This window comes from Rhipicephalus sanguineus, chromosome 2 (assembly GCF_013339695.2).
Source record: "Rhipicephalus sanguineus isolate Rsan-2018 chromosome 2, BIME_Rsan_1.4, whole genome shotgun sequence".
Classification (NCBI taxonomy): Eukaryota; Metazoa; Arthropoda; class Arachnida; order Ixodida; family Ixodidae; genus Rhipicephalus; species Rhipicephalus sanguineus.
The window spans coordinates 18,478,479-18,495,403 of NC_051177.1; the positions used below are offsets into that span (position 1 = coordinate 18,478,479).

A 16,925-nucleotide genomic window follows, 5' to 3' on the forward strand; every position below is an offset into this window, starting at 1 on the left:
ACTTGAAATAGAAGCACGGGCAAGCGCAAAGCCGCAATTTGCGCCATGGCCGGCAGCCGGTGTAACGATCGCCAAATATAGCGCACCGGACGGTCCACGAGTATGACGAGAGAAAATGCACGCCAACACTGTTTTTACATTAGTGCCTGCAGGCATCATCGAACATCTGCGTATCACGCGATAAACTTGCGCTAAATGCCACATCCCTTTCGGTTTTTCTCGCCGTTATAACGAGCTACAAAGTGAATTTATGTGCCTCGGATATATGGCGTCCTTTCTTTTTTTTACAAAAGAGCCAAATGCAGAAACCGAAACTGGGCGAAATTTCAGGGGAGCGTAAAGCACGTCCTAAATATCTTTAACTTCTAAAACAGTTGGAATCAAAATGGGGCAACACCTAATTGTAACGTGAACTCAAGAAGGCAGCTTCTAATAAAAAATTAACCAAATCCTGCATCTGTTGCAATCAAACTGAGCCACATTCATTAAACCAGCGCTGCGACAACAATCGTGACCAAAACATCCAACATGGTCTCATCCAGTCTGTTTCATCTGTGTCCTATAGTTGCTTTGCTATGTTTACGTTCCACAATTAGTTTTTCTAGGGCTATTTGGCATTTACCGATGGACATGATGTTGTATGGCAAAACTAGAATATAAAGAGTAAGAGGCCGACTTTCCTACTTCTTTTTGCATCTTAGTGTTTCTTTTCGAGTTAAGCGCTACAGTATCATGTCCTTCTTTCGCTCCAAGGCAGTATATTCGAAATAAAAGATATATGAAATGAAGATATTGGGCACCGATCTATTCCTTGAAGAAGAAGAAGTTATCCGAAACGGCACGGCATAAAACGAGCTCAGATGAAGAAGAAGAAGAGCTGGAGCACTTTTCAAGCTCTTCAACAGATGCCAAGAACAAGAAAATGCTGCTTGCAGTCCAGAATAGTGCTCCTTTTGCCAAGAAGGACCACTCGCTCTTCAAGTCTGGTCATCGCCATTACGCCCGATGAAGGACGGCACCAACGGAAGCACAAGGATTGTGTTAATTGTGTCGCAGAATATTGCTATACCGTAGATTCAAATCGTTTTAGACTTCTTTTACGAGCTAATTCAAGCCCGAATGAAATGTTCCAATCTATAAGAGCCAAATACAAATTTTACTCCTGAATACCTACGATAGTGGGCTATATAGATTTTAGCCGCAATATAGATTTGAGGTATTTAGGGGACAGGAGCACACTGGCCAAAAATTGTTGGAGCAGGCCGGACCATATTGGAAGTAGAAAAAAAGTGCGTTTTTCTCAGTTTCAGTTAAAGCGCACTTGGCTCTTTTAGAAAAAAAAAAAAAACACCACACATGTCGGTGATGAACAATAAATTCAATCTTGAACGAAAAGCAAAAGTACGAGCTAATGCACATACGGAAACGGCCAAGCAACACCAATGCCGCGTCTAGAGTATTCCTGCATCTTGCATATACCGGTGTGACTACAAATAGGCCCGAAGTGCACGCATGCATGCCCACACAAAGATACACAAAGTAAATCTACAAAATCAACACACACACACACACACACACACACACACACACACACACACACACACACACACACACACACACACACACACACACACACACACACACACACACACACACACACACACACACACACACACACACACACACACACACACACACACACACACACACACACACACACACACACACACATTGCTCAATCCGGAGGAATACTGCGAAAACCACTTCTTTGCCGCTCCAACGTGAATACCGACGGTACGTCGGACCATAGGATACCTTTTGGGCGTCAGTGTGGTCGACGTGCCTGGTAAGCCCACGATAAATCTCATAGCAAGGGGAGGGGGAAGGGCTAAGAACCCCCCCCCCCTTTCTCCCAAACTGTTGCTTCCTCAAATAGATAATAATCTTTAATGAAGTCCCCGGAGAGGTTAGCCTGCTTTGTCGCCCGGCTTGCTACTCGAGGTGTCGGGTGATGACTGCGTTTGTAACTGTATACGTACTGTTAGTACTATTTGTGTGTATATGTGATCATTGTATGTATCCTCAAAATACATGCTTTCCTCAAAGAGCGCCTCTATCAGGCTCTTTCGGCGCTCACTCGGTGACTCAACGATACTAGGCGCAAGAAACTTTCTAGACGATAGACGGCAACAAACACGGACGGACGCTAATTGAGCTTTATTTCAAATCCAAGCTTCTACAGAGTATTAACTAGCTCGAACTCTCATGTTGCTAAGTCACTGCTACTTCCGTCTGCGCTAACATCCTAGATGCTTTCTTAGCCCTCCATTATTTACAAGTTATTTCGACGAGTGGACTTCATCATATCGTTTTTTTTTGTTGCTGTTTTCTTCTTTTTTTTGGTTTTCTTTGGAAGACATCAATGCACAATGTTTAAGCGCGTTCTTTGCGCTCGCAGCACTTGTAGGTGCAGGAATCTGTGAGTTCTTTAAGCCGGTTCCCTGAAGAACCGTTGCAAGTATACGTACTATAGAAAATAGCGCACTTATCTGCTGGCACATACGGTATACGCCCTGGGTAACTAAAGCGATAATAATAAAATAATGACGAGATGTATGCTCTGAGCCTCTTAAGCGACAAAACAAAAGAGCAAGACTGGAAAAAGTTACAGGAAGCTTTAGTGATTAACGAAATATGTATGCAACCAAAAAAGACACAGTTTCGCAGCAAGGCGAAGCAATGAATGTTATATATCAACAAACTGTAATGAGACACGAAGTAAGACTAGCAGCCAACTCCTCTAGGATCCGATCTGGCTTAACTCCACAAAACACTGGCCTAAGAGATTACGGCCGCTCCAGCGATTTTCGTGCTGTCATCGCTTCAACGCGAAGGAAACGGTGAGGGCACAGCACGTGCAAAGGTGTGGGTCGTCTGCTGATCCCAGCTAGAGATTCATTATAAATGCAAAAATGAGGCGCACTACAAAACAGGGACAAAATAAGAGAATGACGACATTGGTGCCTGTGTCGCCGTTCTCTTCTTTTGTTCCTGTTTTGTATTGCGCCCATTTTGCATTTAAAATGAATCGTTAATTACCAGCTAGCCCAAACGATCGACTCTTTTGCTACAATACATCCCGCTAGAGATACACGGTGCACACGGCCGTGGGCGACAACGCCTTGCAAGTGAAAGCACGCGTTTCCTCCCGGAGAACGGGTGTTTCCGGGCTAGTTGGCTGACGATCATAATAAGTTTGAACAGCGCGACTGAACACGGAAGAAGAACAGCAACACACACACAGCGCTGTGAGCGTGTTCATTTTAGACGTTCACTGAGTTGCGCTGTTGCACTTTATTATCTATGTATCAATCTATCTTCTATATATATATATATATATATATATATATATATATATATATACATAAATGAAGGGAGGGCACGACAGGTCCGGGTATTTCCTATATTGAATGAACTTGCAGGTAGCACGTTTTGAAAAGGAAAAAATGCCTTTACTAACGTTTCGGCCGTGGCACGGCCTTCGTCAGAGTAAGTAGGTCTGTTACAATGCAGCCGCTTTTATGGGCTCACGTGTTGAACTATCGGTACAGCATCAAGGACAATCGAAAAAAATATTAATGATAAACAACTGGTAATCTGTCAAAAAGATTGTCTTAACATGACTGACATGCGATGGGTACATGAACATACAAGTTTCAAATTTTCCTTGTGCATCAACACGTGGGACACAGTGTGGTCAGCACTTGTATGTTCATGTACCCATCGCATGTCAGTCATGTTAACACAATCTTTTTGACAGATTACCAGTTGTTTATCATTAATATTTTTTTCGATTGTCCTTGATGCTGTACCGATAGTTCAACACGTGAGCCCATAAAAGCGGCTGCATTGTAACAGACCTACTTACTCTGACGAAGGCCGTGCCACGGCCGAAACGTTAGTAAAGGCATTTTTTCCTTTTCAAAACGTGCTACCTGCAAGTTCATTCAATATATATATATATATATATATATATATATATATATATGTGTGTGTGTGTGTGTGTGAAGGAAAGAAGTGTTAATTTCAAGGGCTCGTTTTCTTTGTTATACACAATATTAATGAGAACTAACAGACAATAATGCCAAGGAAAGTATAGGAGATGTTTTTTAGTAATAAATGTAAGGTAATTGTGAAGAAAGAAAAGTGGACGAAAAGATAGCTTGCCGCGGGCAGGAACCGAACCTGCGACCTTCGAATAACGCGTTCGATGCTCTACCAACTGAGCTACCGCGGCGGCCATCCCCCCGTCCACTTTATAGGGTATATGTGTTCATTTAAACGTGGGAGCGTCAGTCAGCGCCGCCAGTAGCCATGACGGCGAGTGTGGAACACTCGCCGTCATGGCTACTGTGGAAGTGTGGAACAGCTTTTCACACACACAGCATGACTACTGTGGAGTGTGGAACAGCTTTTCGTCCACTTTTCTTTCTTCACAATTACCTTACATTTATTACTGAAAAACATCCCCTATACTTTCCTTGGCATTATTTTCTGTTAGTTCTCACATATATATATATATATATATATATATATATATATATATATATATATAATATATATATATATATGTGTGTGTGTGTGTGTGTGTGTGTGTGTGTGTGTGTGTGTGTGCGCGCGTGCGTGTGCGTGCGTGCGTGTGCGTGTGTGCGTGTGTGTGTGTGTGTGTGTGTGTGTGTGTGTGTGTGTGTGTGTGTGTGTGTGTGTGTGTGTGTGTGTGTGTGTGTGTGTGTGTGTGTGTGTGTGTGTGTGTGTGTGTGTGTGTGTGTGTGTGTGTGATGCTGGCAACGTGAACTTGCTTGTTCACCTCCGAATACGAATATCGCGCCTCGTAGTCTAACGTATATGCCTCCTAAAGCTTGCGGAAATAAAAGATGACTCGATGACTATATAGAGCACTACTTATTTCAAATGACGCTCACCTGAACAGAGACTGTAACTCATCCGGATCCAGGCTCGGGTGGTCTCGGAGAACGGTCGTTATCTCGACAGGAAAGTTGTTGTCTGGTGCAGGGGAGAGAAAAAAGTCAGTTTTGCCGGAAGGGCGAAGCAATAAATGCGATAGCAACACACTGGAATATTTTACGCGGTATAGAGAATGGCAACTTTAAGGGTAATATGAATTGAAGTAAACACGAGCTTGCTAAATAAGCGGGTGCGCTGCGGCCCAGACCGATATAAGGAGAGAGAGAGAGAGAGAGTCGAGAGCCACGACAAGCCGCGTGTAGAACGCTGGTGTTGACGGCGAGTGGGCAGATCATTTGAGCCTGTCAAACTGAAGGTGGCTTGCACATGACGTAACATACGCAGCGTCCCACCATACTGGTGCGCCCGCCTTGTTGCTACAGGACGATGTCAGTGTATCATATTCAATGCCACTGACCGCTTCAGCTTTCCCACGTTGCTAGTCCTCGAACAAGTGAGTGCCAACATTTTACGCCGGGACTCGCTTGAACGCTTAGTGAGCGGCGAGAACACATCGTACACGAAGTTATCAGCCTTCGCAGCTATGCACTTTGTGCTCGTCGCTTCGCAGATCGTTTTGAAGGTAGGGCCCGCGAGGCCGTCGCGCGGCCCCTTGCGCCATCTATATATATATATATATATATATATATATATATATATATATATATATATATATATATATATATATATATATATATATATATATATATATATATATATATATATATATATATATATATGACTGTTTTTGGTACTCACGGCGACGGCAAAATTGCGCTTGAACTGTGCACATAAGCGCTGTCACAATAAAAAACAAGTGCGAATGTAAGGGTAGGTATAATTGGCACGTGCACTTTCGCTTTCTTTCGTGGTCACCGGAATAACAACCCGTGAATGGGGCAGTAACAGCGTCGGTTATGAATTCAGCCTACAATTTATGGCACACATATTTCCACAGTCCTTGTTGGAAACTAAAACTTGCGTTTCATACTTGCACGGTAGATTGAACTCGTTGCCGGCAATTACTGGGGCGCGGGCGATGAAAGCTGCCGCTATAGGCTTTCACTTATTTTTTTTTTACCTCCTTTCTTCAACACTGTCGGCCACAGAGCAATGACGAACGCAGCGACAGTGTAGGTGCTCGTTTTCTCCAACCTGCACACGGATAAATTGCTGCCAAGGCAACCTTTTTTTTTTTTTACGACGAGAACCAGACGCGTGCATTTTGCAGTAATGAAGTAGCGCCTGATTTACTCGTTTTAAATTTCACAAAACGAAAGGTCTAACGCCCCGTGCAAGCTTTCGCTGCGAGGCCACCAGAACGCTTTAAATAGGATGTTCAATCGATTGGGAGCGAGCGAATGGAAGATGGAGCGCGCACTAAACTTCAGCTAAGCATTCAACGCCATCCCAGGGGCAGCAATTTATTTATTCGATTGCACTCTCGCAAAAGGGAGAATAATGTCGGTGTGGGCGTCGTTAAAGCCATATGCTTTGAGCTGCAATGTCGCCCATAGAGGCACTACGCAAAGGGGCAGTCAGACTTCCAATCCGAAAACAATAGCGAGGAAACTTTTTTTTGTTTCTTTCTTTTAACAAACGGAACAAAATCGGAACACTGCAGTGCCCCGCAAACACCATCGTATACAACGTACACAGTAAACACACTGTCCGAACGCCCACGTACCTCGCAAACAGGTACAGAACAATTTAGCTGAAATCAAGCAGTTCCTCCTATTTGTACACACGGTCGTGTTGCCGCGGTAGTGTGGATAGGCGGTCGGCGGCGCGCATACAAATGCACACAGCGGCACTTCGATTTGAGCGGTTTGAGCCGAATGTCGGCGAATAAAATGCGTTGAATGCAGAAAACAAAGAAAGAAAGAAAGAAAGAAAGAAAGAAAGAAAGAAAGAAAGAAAGAAAGAAAGAAAGAGAAAGAAAGAAAGAAAGAAAGAAAGAAAGAAAGAAAGAAAGAAAGAAAGAAGGAAAGAAAGAAAGAAAGAAAGAAAGAAAGAAAGAAACCCCGTATTCTTGCGCGTTGAGTTCAATAGAACTGCGCGCACGAATAGGCATATGCATCTTTTTTCTTGTTCATTTCTACGTGAAATGTAGGACAGTTCATAAGTTTAGTCGGGAAAGCTACGTGGCTGACAGCGTTTGAGCGCTACGGAGACGTCTAACACGAACGCAATTGTTCTTGCTCTAGTGATCGTACAAAAAGGTAACAGCTCAGCACAGAGCTTTCGTCGATTGATTACGTACATGACAGTCACGCAACAAAGGTCCGGTTATATTATGGGACAAGTATGTTTTTTTTTTTCAAAACGAATGCCCGCTGCCTTCAGTCAATCGTGTAAAAAAAGATAATACTGCGTTTTTACCCTTTAAATGGCGTTAGCTGTCCAGAAGCGCTCAGAGAGCGCCAAACTTTGAACTTGAAGTCATCGTTAATTAGCATACTAATGATGGGAATAGGCACGGTCACGAAAGTGTTAAAGAGTTAAATGACATTCATTCCTTTAATTAGTAACGCAACTGATGTCTCTAGTCATGTTAAGATGTCTGCCACCCCAGAAAAAATAATAATGAAGGCAGCGCGCAAATATTGCATTTCTCTTATTTTTGGAGATTTTCACACACATTTCTTGAAACACCGTGTAGACATGCATGGCCCCTTTATGCCCATTCTGAGTGAAGTTACACGCGCTACCGTGCGGGTGAAGCATGCAGTTACGAGTTCTCTGCTCCACTTACATTTGAAAGGTGGGTGTCTACCACTGGCGTAGCCGGGAGGAGGGGGGGGGGAGGATTCGACCTCCCTCACCCCCCCCCGAAAATTTTCGATTTTGCCTGTGCATACACGCGCACATACAAACGCACGCACGATAAAGTATGATGGAACCCCTCTCCCTCGAAAAAAATTCTGATTATGCTACTGGTGCCTACAACCAAAGTCCTTCAAAGCATTGAAAGACTCTGCTACAACTTACCTTCGTACATCTGCACGTATTGGGGGAATCCTGCCTGCCGCAGCCATTCGCAAGCGTGGACGGCTTCCACTTCTGAAAACGGAGAGAAGAGACGACAGTCAGCACGATGCCAAGAGAAGGTTAAAGGGGTACTGACACGAATGTGGTTTTTTTTTTTTTTTGCGTGAAATGGAAGTTTAAAACATGAAGAGCCTAGAAAATGTACTGGTAAGCATGGGTGCACCCTGAAAAAGTAAATACGGTATGTTTTTAAAAGCTAGTTTCGGTTCCTACTGTACCCCGACGTCACGACACGGTATGAGCTTCTCGTCACGTGCTCAAGCAAGATATCGCGGCGTGCCCACGGCCGCTCCGCTCAGTGGCTCCGTTGGTGACGCAGAAGCGACCATTTTGAATGTTTTGATATCTGACGTCATCACAACTAACCACACTGGTGAGTGAAGTCATCAGAATTGATACTGTAGCCTGACGTCACGATAGTGTCGATGTCAGTAGGTGTACCATGCGAAAATCGACATTTATGTCAAAATAAAGTATCTTATCAGCATTTACTGAGCTTCACGCTGGCTCAGAGACGAATCCGTACACAGAAGATTTGTATGGCACAGTAAGATCACCTTCCGAATATTGGTTCAAGTCTCGTTTTAAAACGTTAAAATTTACGCTGTGTAATAAGCTCCCTTGACTATGCAGGACGAGGTAAGCGAAAGCGTTCATCATAGGAAAGGCAGCCTGTTAGTATGAAGGAGACGGAGAATAGTCATGGTTACGGAAGAAGGGCCTCAACCTTTCCTCAGAGCCTCACGTTCGGTTCTCTACAAACATTCCTTACCTCGTATCTGTTCTCGCCAATGTGCGGTCACGCCCATGTGACCGAAAATAGTGCCCGTCAATTACGTTTGCCTTCTAATGCTCACCAGCCTATATTCAAGCAAATAAAACGCATGTAAGTTCTCTCTGCGCGCGTTTTTTTTTTTCTCCGTCAAACAACGCCGACACTTTAGCCGTATAAAGGATGATCTTACTGTCAGCTGTCACAATGTTCGTGCCCTTCAATTTCCGATGAAAGGCCGGAAACAAGTGCGATCCTTGAAAAAGTGAGCGAGTAAGCGAGTCAGAGAAGAGCAACATTGCTAGTGAAGAGTCGAGCACATGTACATACATAAAAATGCAAGAAGAAAACGAAATGCGCAGGGAGACGCCGTGCTGTCTCCGCTAAACATAGGCCGTGCTCCGAGATCATCGCCAAATCGTCACCTTTGATGCGCGCTCGTTCGGTGGTGAGCAAACGACGTGAATTTTGCGTCACGGTGCTCTTGATAAGCCTTGTTTGTTTGTTTGTTTTTGTTTGTGTGTGTGTGTGTGTGTGTGCGTGCGTGTGTGTGCGCGTGCGTGCGCGCGCGCTGCATTTTTACGCTGAAGCTTTCAGCGAGCATTACCTTGTTGTGTTTTCAGTGATGGCCCTTTTGTGAGGACGTTTTTTTGTGTGTGTGCGTGATTTGAACGTGCCAACCAGCACGAACCGTGCGTTGCTCGCGTGGTTTATCACGCCCTGGCAGGATGTGAAATGTTGAAACGATGTCGCTGCGGCGTCACAGCTCAGCTGAACTCTCAAAGTGCGCCGTTTTAAACCCTCAACAAAGATACACTTCACAAAAGCGTGCATTCCTTAAAAGTTATACTGTGCTTTAAACAATTATACAAGGAACGTTGAAAACATCTTGAACTCTTCTGATATCTCAAGTAGCCAGAGCCAAGCCTAGCTACTGCGTACGAGCCTGAACACTCGAAAACGCCACACTCGGCTCGATGTGCCCTCGTACAGCGCGCTCACTCTTGTGTTATGCGGCGTTCGAAGTCACTAACGACCTGTGCAACGAGCACGTAACGGGCAAATAGTTCAGTCAGGTATTGGACACGTCGCACTATACGTCACGCAAGGCAGCGTTGTCGCCTTTCGCGATCATCTCAGAATACGGAGCGAAGTCTGTGAAAGCAACCAATTAAATTGCTGCAGGTAATCATAATATCGACACGGAGAACGCAAGCGTGCGGTGATGATCTCGTATGTAGAAAACATGGTGTCTGCGACACACACACACCATAAACATCGCAAAAGACGCCAAATTGCAGAATGCAGATACGCAAATGAATCCACCTTTTTCGACATTGAGTAATCGGCCGCTCGGCAGTACTTTTATTTAATGTTTTACATTCTTTACGTTACATCCAACGAGCATTATCAGGAAAACCCAGGTGGTAAAAATTAATCCGGACTCCCTCACTATGGTGTACTTCATGATCGTATCGTGGATTTGGCATTTAACCCCAGAAGTCAATATCATCATTATCATGCATCGAGCCAATAGTCGCCCATACCGACAATAACGGCGACATGACATCTTGCGTATCAATGACAATGAGCAGGAAGAACTAAAAACGACTGAAACCGCCCTCAATACAGCTTAAGCTTTAAATACAAATTTTTGCACAATGCCATTTCCTCGCACAGATAAGTGAGCACAATAACGAGTCATTGCGATGGTGGCATTAATTAGCGAATATGTCATTTTAATGAAACATAACTAGCATATTTATGAAAGAAAATGACTGCTACAACGCATCGTATGGCCCAAAGCTCGGCACTAATACGACTGCATTACACCCAGGCAACGCAGCAGTGTTTGCAACAGCAACAAGGGCAGTCGACAACACCTCATAGAAGGTTTCCTCAGAATGCTGATAAACCAGTTGAACATTTCTCCTAACAGACTTCAGTAAACTACGAGCATGACTTCGTGCTGCAAGACTCTCAAGATTAATAAGAATGTGGTTGCTAATGGCATTATGTAGTGCCATAACAACATTGTGAAGCACCGTTCCAGCCTACGTGGGAGAAATAAACGTGGCGCACGCAGAAAACTAGTCTCCTTAGCGGCAGCATTCGTTCCAGCCTAGACGCTCTCTGCCAAGGGAACTGCCACAGACAGCGGCGACATAATTCAGGACACGGACCCTTTTAATCTTTTCGTTAGTCGCGTTTCAGACAAACGGAGACAACAAATCTCGCTGTAGTCAAGTTGAAACTCTGGTATGCACAGAGCAAAGTCATTCAGAACTGCAGGCGTTGTCGACAGATAGTTGTTAGTTTTCGCTATCGTTGCTTACGTGCACCGCGTGCGAATGACAGCAGTCGACCGAGCTGCTGCATGTACGTCACGAGTTGCTGTCTCCCCGTGACGTCAGATTGTGTTTGCACGTCACTGCAGGCGAACCGCCCGCTCGATATAGAATCCGAAAGTATTAAAGATATATGCAATGCATTCCCAGGAAACTACGATACACTCGACACCACTGTTATTATTTAGAGCACCAATACAAAAACATCTGAAATTCATGTCAGTACTCCTTTAAAGCCGATGGAAGTATTGACTGGTCAGCAGTTGAGATACGCAATTCTAAAGGATCTTTAACAGCCCCAACAAACACGGACAAAAAAGAGGTATGAAGACTGGAGCTGCGCATTCTTCTTCCCTCTTCCCTATCTCGCAGGCTTCTGGACTTGCGAGATATGCCAAAGACATTTACAGTATTGGTGTTAAAACACATGGAAGAAATTGGTAGAACCGGCGTCGTTACAGCCAGCCGTACAGTACAATATATAAATAGAGGACTAAACGAAGGCACAACAGATGAGAAATGCTAGATGGCGACGTATGTTACAAGCCCGATCATATCAAGCAGGTTAGGTGACTATAGTTGTCGCCATCATCATAAGCATAATGCATACTCTTTCAGTCTGATTCTTTGACATCACCTCGTACAGAGGACACCAGTGGCGTAGCCAGAAATTTTTTTCGTGGGGGAGTCGACCATCATTTATGTATGGTTTGTATGTGCGCGTGTGCATACACACACGCAAAACTGAAAAATGCAGAAAAGCGGGTGGTTTGACCCCCCCCCCCCTCTGGCTACGCCAGTGGAGGACAGCATTTTCATGGGTGACAAGGACATTATACCCCCGTAGTCCCATTATATTGAGACCTTCGCGGACGTCACGTCCAGTTCTCCATCCACTAAGCACGCGTACTAGTCAGTAGACGTTTCGTGAGGTCTCGTGTGTCGAGCAACTAAAGAAGGCGACCCCCACCACATCGTATGCAAAAACTGCCGCACGTCCGAAGGGCAGACGACGGCTCTCTACATTCGTCATCCGATGACACAATGCTGCGAGACCGCGTTTGTTCCGGACGTCCGGGACAAAGAGCGTCATTGTGATGCGCGGCTGCCGCCTTCGAGCTCCCACAATGGACTCCGCGCGTGGCTGCAGCCAAGAGTGGCCGCGTTTCCTGCCTCCAACGGCAATGGCTGCCGTGCCTGCATGTATAGGTATTCCGCGTTACCTACAGTCACTCCCTGACGTTAACCGCGCACAATTTAGCTTCGAGTTTCTCGTCACGCAAATTATGAACACGCACAGCGGAAGACGATGATGAGAAAATCTACAGCCGTTCGTATTGAGTCTGTGATGTACATATCATTGGCAGCTGGTAAAGTATCCGGCTCGTCACTACGGCGCTGTGCCATGCGAGCTTAGACTTTTGGCGGTTGCAACAGCGCATGCCAGTCATTCGTTTGAGTGCGTGAAGTCGCTGCAATGACGTTTCTCAAACACAGTTTACAGCTTTTCGTCATGATAGTCTGTTATCCAAGATCAGCCCCAAGAAACGGACACTTGTGGTCTGTCGTTCAGAAGTTCACCTGCAACCGCGTGGCAGCATAGCGACACGCGGCGTCTCGTTTCCCAGTATGCCACAGGCACAATGCATGCGTTAACGCACGCGTGGCCGGCAGAAATTTGCCCATTAAAGCCCGAATTTCGAATGCTAGTCGCGGTCTTACTGCTACGGTCAACGCTCGCTTGTGCCAATCTTCTTTCAGTATACCTTACTATACAATCAGGGTGTTCTGTAATTTACTTTCACGTATTGAATATCCCGTTTCATTCTACAGGCAGATCACACAGGAGTACTGTTTTCGTTATGCGATAGCGAAATGCTGGTCTCGCAGCACAGAGGTGCTACCAATTCCAAGAAGCATATTTTTTATTAACAAAAAAGAAGCATGTTTCCTCCTATTTTCTTTTCCTGGCGTACCGAATGCCGACATTACCGTACCTTTAAACGTTGTACAATTGCATGCGTCGGTCCAATTGGGACCTCTGTGACAAATATGAAATATAATCCAAGATGAACCGAGTAGTGCGTGCAGTCAAGTGCAGCTACCGATGTGTCGTCTCCGAGAGTGCGATATCTGCTTTGTTCTGTTATGCGTAAAAATTCGCATACTCAGAGAGAAAAAAAAAACGCCGGTTGCTCCTTGCCTTTTTTTTTCTGTTATACATGTACACGTAAAAGAAAAAAAAAACAAGGAAGATGGGATGCGCTTAGTCCCCAACCTTTTTGCAAAACAGTAACCGCTCTAACTAGTATGCTCGACTCATAAAAACCAGAAAGAACCAGCGCACCACATTTAAATAACACTTACAAGACTCTGAGAAGGAGTGATGCCTTTACCAGCATGCCTTTGCTTCGCGCACGAGGCAATGGTAACACTCGATCAGGAGAGAAAAATAAGACAGCATTTGGGATCACGGTAACCACATAGCCTCCTCTTCCGCCGACCGTACATAAAACATGACGCAGTAAGTGTACGCGTGCCTTCGACTCGAGTATCAAGGAACAGTCATCTATGCGGCCCGATAAGTACACACTGATCAGTGTCTCTTTCCGCATCACGCTGACCGTATACGTATGGCTCGCGCCTGGATTATGTTGTCCACCCCGCTTAGGCTCCGACTCTTTGATGTCGCGCTTCTTTCACACTTTACATATGCGAGACGCTCTCGTAAACTGAATAAAACATGGCGCACATCGCTCGGATGTCGTGATTCATGAGCCGCTTCAAAGTGGGTCACCTTTTCGTCGAGTATTAGCGCAGCGTGTGGCGACGTTATCCAGAGACGATCCACGCGAGACTTCCCGCTAGTCAACGGTGGAGGGTGCTTATGATAATCGCGTTTGTGCTTTCAGACTGCAGCGGCACAAGCATCACCCATTTCTTCCTCTCCCGTTTCCAGAGGCAGCAGTATGCTCGCTAAGCCTGTTGGGAAAAGAAGCGCGATCGAATGTGCACGTTACGCATTGCGAAAACACGCGCTTGTCACAAACAGCTCGTTGCGGTTTTCCTTCAATATGGCGGCCGTGGAGGAAGGGCGGCTTTCGTCGTTTCACCCGTGGACGGCACCGGCTGCGCACGTTCGCTCTCCAAGCGAACGAAGTGAGTCACATAGCCTATAGTCACATTCCCGGTGTCAAGACCGGCTTCGCGGAGAAGGCGGGGCAGGAAGCGATGTGCCAGCCAAAGTTGAATGCGTGCCTGTGTACGCGCTTGGTCAGTTCGAGGACAGTATGTTTCGACGGTTGGCTGACGGTTTTTTTGGTCGAGAGTTTCGCTTGCCAAGCATCCGTCACACCGCTTCTCGGTCAACAATCCACGGCGCCTCCGACCGCGCTTTCCAGCACGGCGCACATACGGAGGTTGCGTAAGTATAGCGCCGTTCCCGCCCACGTCGTAGAACCACGTGTAAGTTACTCATGAGCAATTTCACACAGAAACAGCTGTGCCGTCATACGTTCCCGCAGTGTGCATAGCCTACCAAAGGCTATTACACAGTGTTAGAATAAAAAAAAAAATAAACATCTAAAGACAGTGTCATTGCTCGTGCTACAAAGAAAACGGCAAAAAATGATCATCACGACATAGCTAAACAGTAGTTTCCAAGGTATTGTAAGATGGCAGGCAATTATGGTGACGCCGTGGCCTGCGCGACGCACACGAGCAATAATTCCCAGCCCCTGACATGAAAATGCTACGCACGTTGAATAGAAAAAGAATGCAGCCAAATCACGAACCAGATTGCGATATGCAAGGATTCATCTACTCCGACTCCATTCTCTTCATATCATCCGTATTGACGCGACGGCAGTGGCTTACACGCTCAGGCCTACATTTATAGTATGCATACAAAAACACCCAAGAAAACGATCTCCACGTCTTTTAAAAACTAAAAGGGCACAGAAAATACGAACGAAAAAAAGGCACACATATACACATACACAGGCACTACTTCCAAAATGGCGTTGTCACTCAGAAAATCGAATTCTTTTTTAGTCAGAGCGATTGACGGCATGCTTACGTACATTTCGCCCATATTCTCAATCTCTTGTGCCTCGATAATCTCTCTTGTCAGCTGATTACTACTCTTGTCAACAATTCTGCACGTGCCCAACAACTGAACACAGCCACACCTCTTACGATGTATCGCTAAAAAATACCAGCCACGTTCTTGACATTGTAAGAGTGCTCACGCAAGCGATCATAAAGGCAACGACCGGTTTGCCCGACACAGCTGCGACCACACGACAACGGTGGGCAGTACACAACCTACAAACTTATTTTCGTGGTTATTTTTGCAGCCGCGTTTATTATGTGTTTCTGAAGTTCGCTCGCTGAGCGATTTTTAAAAGACGATAGTCTTTTTTGGGATACTTCAACGCAGAAATTTTGGTTTGTCTGTCTGTCACACGATTCAGTCACCCGGCCAAAGCTTAAGCACTTGCTGAACGCCCAGCCATATTGAACTGGTAGCTGCGTTCATACTTGTGAACGTTGTCGATCAAAAAAGCAAATATTACGCATATCTCAGGCGTAACATCAATACGTAAGTATCAGGTAGCGTGTTCCTTTACTAGAAAATACATAGATACGTAATTCTAAAGACCCTAGTGTTTCTAGGCTGCGCTGAAAATGAGACGCTATGCACGAAAAAGCCCTCTGCCGACGATATGGTGCTGCCATCTGGCAGTGGCCCTGGGAACAGCATCATGGGTGGCCGCGGATGAGACCAGGACTCATGTAGTACGGCCGGCAGAAGACTATCGTCTTTCGACGACATTTGCAGCGAAGCACGAAGATACGCGGCCAATTTTTTTTTTCAAGTTACGGGAGACAGTGTGTATGTATGGCACCACATTCATGCCACTCCCACGTTCAAACGACTTGGTCGCAGGTTGACGGGCACCCTTCATGTCTCTCAAGGTACACTCAGCTACAGAGAATAGCACAGGCTAGAGATAGCCACCATCACTCAACCTCATTCAAAGCTCAAGGCAACCGAGTGGTGAGGCGATTTCCTTAAAGGAACACAAAAGAGAAGAACGATTTTTCGCACATTAGTAAATTACAATTTCACAATGCCGAAGACACCACTCTTATCAAGAGAAGACGCTTGATAAGCGAGAAAACGCGCGAAAAGAAAATTCGGGTGGCGGCGCCACTTTGAAATTCCCGCACCAAACGCCGAGACGTCATAGATTTTGACCAAAGTGAGGTATAGGGCTAGCACACTACAAGCGCAATAGTGTCCACTTCGTTTCGTGTCTCCCTCCTAACTTCGTATTTCGCAGTAACTGTAGCGCAGTTTTTATAATCGTAGATTTTGACGGCGTCTACAAGGCCTTACGTAGTTCTTAATTTGTGAAGTACATTGTCCTCTGAGGAGTCCGTAGATTTAACACACCAAGTTTCAGAAAATTTGGTTGGGCCAATGTCGCCAAATTACGAAAAATACACTTCGAAATCCATGACGTCGCGCACGGAGATTTCGGCGCCAAATTTAAAAATGAAGCTTTGACCTTGATTTTCTCCTTCATCATGAACATATGATTACGAAATTAACGGCATTACAGTTCTCAGAGTACACTTTATCAATCTAAAACGATTCATTATTTGACTTTATTGTCCCTTTAAAGCGTTCTGGAAACACAGGTTAGCAAGTGCCCTCTTAA

The 16,925-nt window shown here is 45.3% G+C and overlaps 1 protein-coding gene across 1 annotated transcript in view; it reads right to left on the reverse strand.

The window, feature by feature from the left end:
- LOC119382473 (rho GTPase-activating protein 7) overlaps nt 1–16,925 on the reverse strand; it is a gene marked incomplete at its 5' end in the record, with an annotated part of 247,529 nt that overhangs the window by 52,431 nt on the left and 178,173 nt on the right. Inside the window, 2 exon segments of the mRNA XM_037650183.2 lie at nt 4,983–5,064; nt 8,017–8,088. Of these exon segments, the coding sequence (XP_037506111.1) occupies nt 4,983–5,064; nt 8,017–8,088 (154 nt within the window).